Source organism: Centroberyx affinis, unplaced genomic scaffold (assembly GCF_046629955.1).
Source record: "Centroberyx affinis isolate AG114_WGS23_722 - 3 ecotype Tasmania unplaced genomic scaffold, CSIRO-AGI_Caff_v1 ptg003766l_1, whole genome shotgun sequence".
NCBI lineage: Eukaryota > Metazoa > Chordata > Actinopteri > Beryciformes > Berycidae > Centroberyx > Centroberyx affinis.
Genome location: NW_027281642.1, coordinates 6109 through 8597, shown reverse-complemented (window position 1 = coordinate 8597; position 2489 = coordinate 6109). Strand labels below are relative to the sequence as shown.

The following is a 2489-nucleotide window of genomic DNA, read 5'->3' as shown; positions in this document are numbered from 1 at the left end:
GTATTTTACAAGTTCTCACATCAAGTCTACAAGCTCTCGCATTTTGCAACATATTTACCTTCATAGATATCCTAACATTAATAAACTGAAATTGAAATTTTGACTTCTTTTGACACTTTATTATTTTTCCCCATTCTGAATGTGTGAAAGAACCTAAAATGTAATCAACAGTGAACATATCAGTTAGATTCAAACATGGAAAACAATACACATAAGGTTCCTCATTGTTCCTCATTTTCCATAGCGTAGACCAAAGGAGTTCAGATTATATGAGGACAGATCTTGACGTTTCTTGGTCACTTTTGGCATCCACCATCTTTCCATGGGAAACTCTGCCCCAACCAGGTGATCGGCTTCATCAGTGGGCAAATTCCCAGAGGATTTTGCTGAAGGCTGCGTTGCCGCACTGGCTAAATCTCTCAGGGCTTTCAGTATCATCTGGTCTGGGCTCTCTGCTGTCAGACAGGAAAAAAAAGAGTTCATACAAGGGGAAGATTAGGCTATGTAGAATAGCTGCTAAAATATGCTCTTGTGTGTTTTGCACTAAAGTTGCTGGATAGCCAATATTTGAGCTGATATTCAATTTTTTTTTTTAACTTAGACCAGTTTAATTCCAAAGAATGACAAGTCTCTATGAGGGGTGGAAGTAACAAAAATTAAATTATATAACTAGATGTGATGAAAATGCTTGTGAATTGAAAACAAGCGTGATGAAAATGCTTGTGAATTGAAAAACTGAGTGATGTATTGTTAAGTGATTAGATGAAAATGCATGTGAATTGAAAAAAAATGAGTGATAAACTGGCAAGTGATTTGATTAAAATGGTGATGATTTTATGGAGTCATTTTCATCATTTATCACCACTATCATTTGACATTGCCATTTATCATTTAAGGCGAGCCCAGGAAGGGTGGAAGTAACAAAAATTAACTGATCAATTTAGAGGTGATGAAAATGAATGTGAATTGAAAAACACTGTGATGAAATTGCATGCGAACTCAAAAAGACAGCGATAAATTGTCAAGTGACTTGATAAATTCAGAGGAGATTGGATGAAATAGCTCAGTGATTTATCATTTACCTGAGTCATTTTTTGTTACTTCCGCCCCAAGTAAGTAATTTGTGTTACTTCCGCCCTGAAAATGACTTTTTATCAAATCACCACCATATTAATCAAATCACTTGCCAGTTTATCACTCATTTTTTCAATTCACATGCATTTTCATCAAATCACTTAACAATACATTACTCAGTTTTTCAATTCACATGCATTTTCATCACGAAAAATGTTAGTTTTATCATTTAATTTGTGTTGCTTCCAACCCTCATACATATCCAGTGTTTCCCCCAAAATGTTCTTCCTGTCATGGTGAAAAGCCTCTGAAGCATTATTCATCAATGAAATTCTTTTAGGGTTAGCAGCTCTTTAAGGCAGAATTACCCACAACACTTATTCATTGGTCTGGAAAACATTATTGAACAATTGAATGCAGAAATAAAATGTGCAATGTGTTTTTCCTGACTGTTTTTTAGCTGTGATCAGGGATGAACCTCCATTATGTGGACCACATAACTGGCTGATATATATCGGCAAACCCATATATCGGTCTAATCCTACTTCATACATTAACCTCTGCATTGATCTGCATTTACAAGATGGTTTTACAGGCTACCAGTATATTAACTGTACCTTCATTGTAGTAGGTGGACCTCAGATTGCTAATGGTGTAGGCCTCTGTTGGCAAAGCAGCCAGCAACAGTGCTACGGTGAGTTGTAGCATCATATCTGTCAGTGTGTTAGTGCTGAATCCACACCTAATGTTCCACTGCAATAAGACAGAGATACGAGGAAACACATAACTAGAAATAGGCAAAAAACAGTAGAAACAATCAGAATTTTAAAAACAATGAAACAAAAACTATAAAAGCAATAAAATGGACTATAACAATAGTGGGGTTATGCAAACATAAGCTGCCGACAATTTTAACATATACGTAGACTGCAGAGTGAGAAGTACAGGAAAGAATCTGGATTACTGACATGTATGGATTTACTTACATTGTTACTTACAGATGTTACTCACAGTCTCAATTGCATACTTAAATGTGGTTTAATAGATGTGAAATATGTGTATAATTGAATATTTGTAGAAATATACATATACAGTACATGCATATAGGTAGGTATAAATATATTTGCTACATTACAAACATTGCTAGAGAAAGAGGGAGAGAGAGAGAGAGAGAGAGAGTATAGATCATCAGTCTAGTTGTGATAAAAGCTTCCTCTTGACTGAACGTTGGGTAATGAGTTGTTTCTTAGTGAATGCGGATGTCTTTTATGCATCCATAGTTCCCACATACATTTTATATATCCCCTCTCATTGGGCTTGCTGTTGTAGTAGGTTCAAGAGTGGGGCTACCATCAGCCACCTCCTCTACATGGATTACATCAAACTATACACCAAGAATGAGTGAGACATCGACT

At 35.8% G+C, this 2489-nt stretch overlaps 1 protein-coding gene across 1 annotated transcript; it reads right to left on the bottom strand.

Annotated features, from left to right (window-relative positions):
* Positions 1 to 231: 231 nt before the first annotated feature.
* kiss1 (KiSS-1 metastasis suppressor) lies at positions 232 to 1785 on the bottom strand. Its single transcript, XM_071541003.1, has 2 exons — positions 1692 to 1785; positions 232 to 443 (listed from the first exon to the last, which is right to left on the bottom strand). Exons 1-2 carry the CDS (start codon positions 1783 to 1785, stop codon positions 232 to 234), a joined length of 306 nt encoding a protein of 101 aa, XP_071397104.1.
* Positions 1786 to 2489: the final 704 nt, after the last annotated feature.

Coding starts and splice junctions, on each gene's coding strand:
- kiss1 (XM_071541003.1), bottom strand. CDS start 1,785: ATGATGCTACAACTCACCGTAGCACTGTTGCTGGCTGCTTTGCCAACA. Junction 444..1,691: donor GTCCACCTACTACAATGAAG/GTACAGTTAATA, acceptor CAGAGAGCCCAG/ACCAGATGATACTGAAAGCC.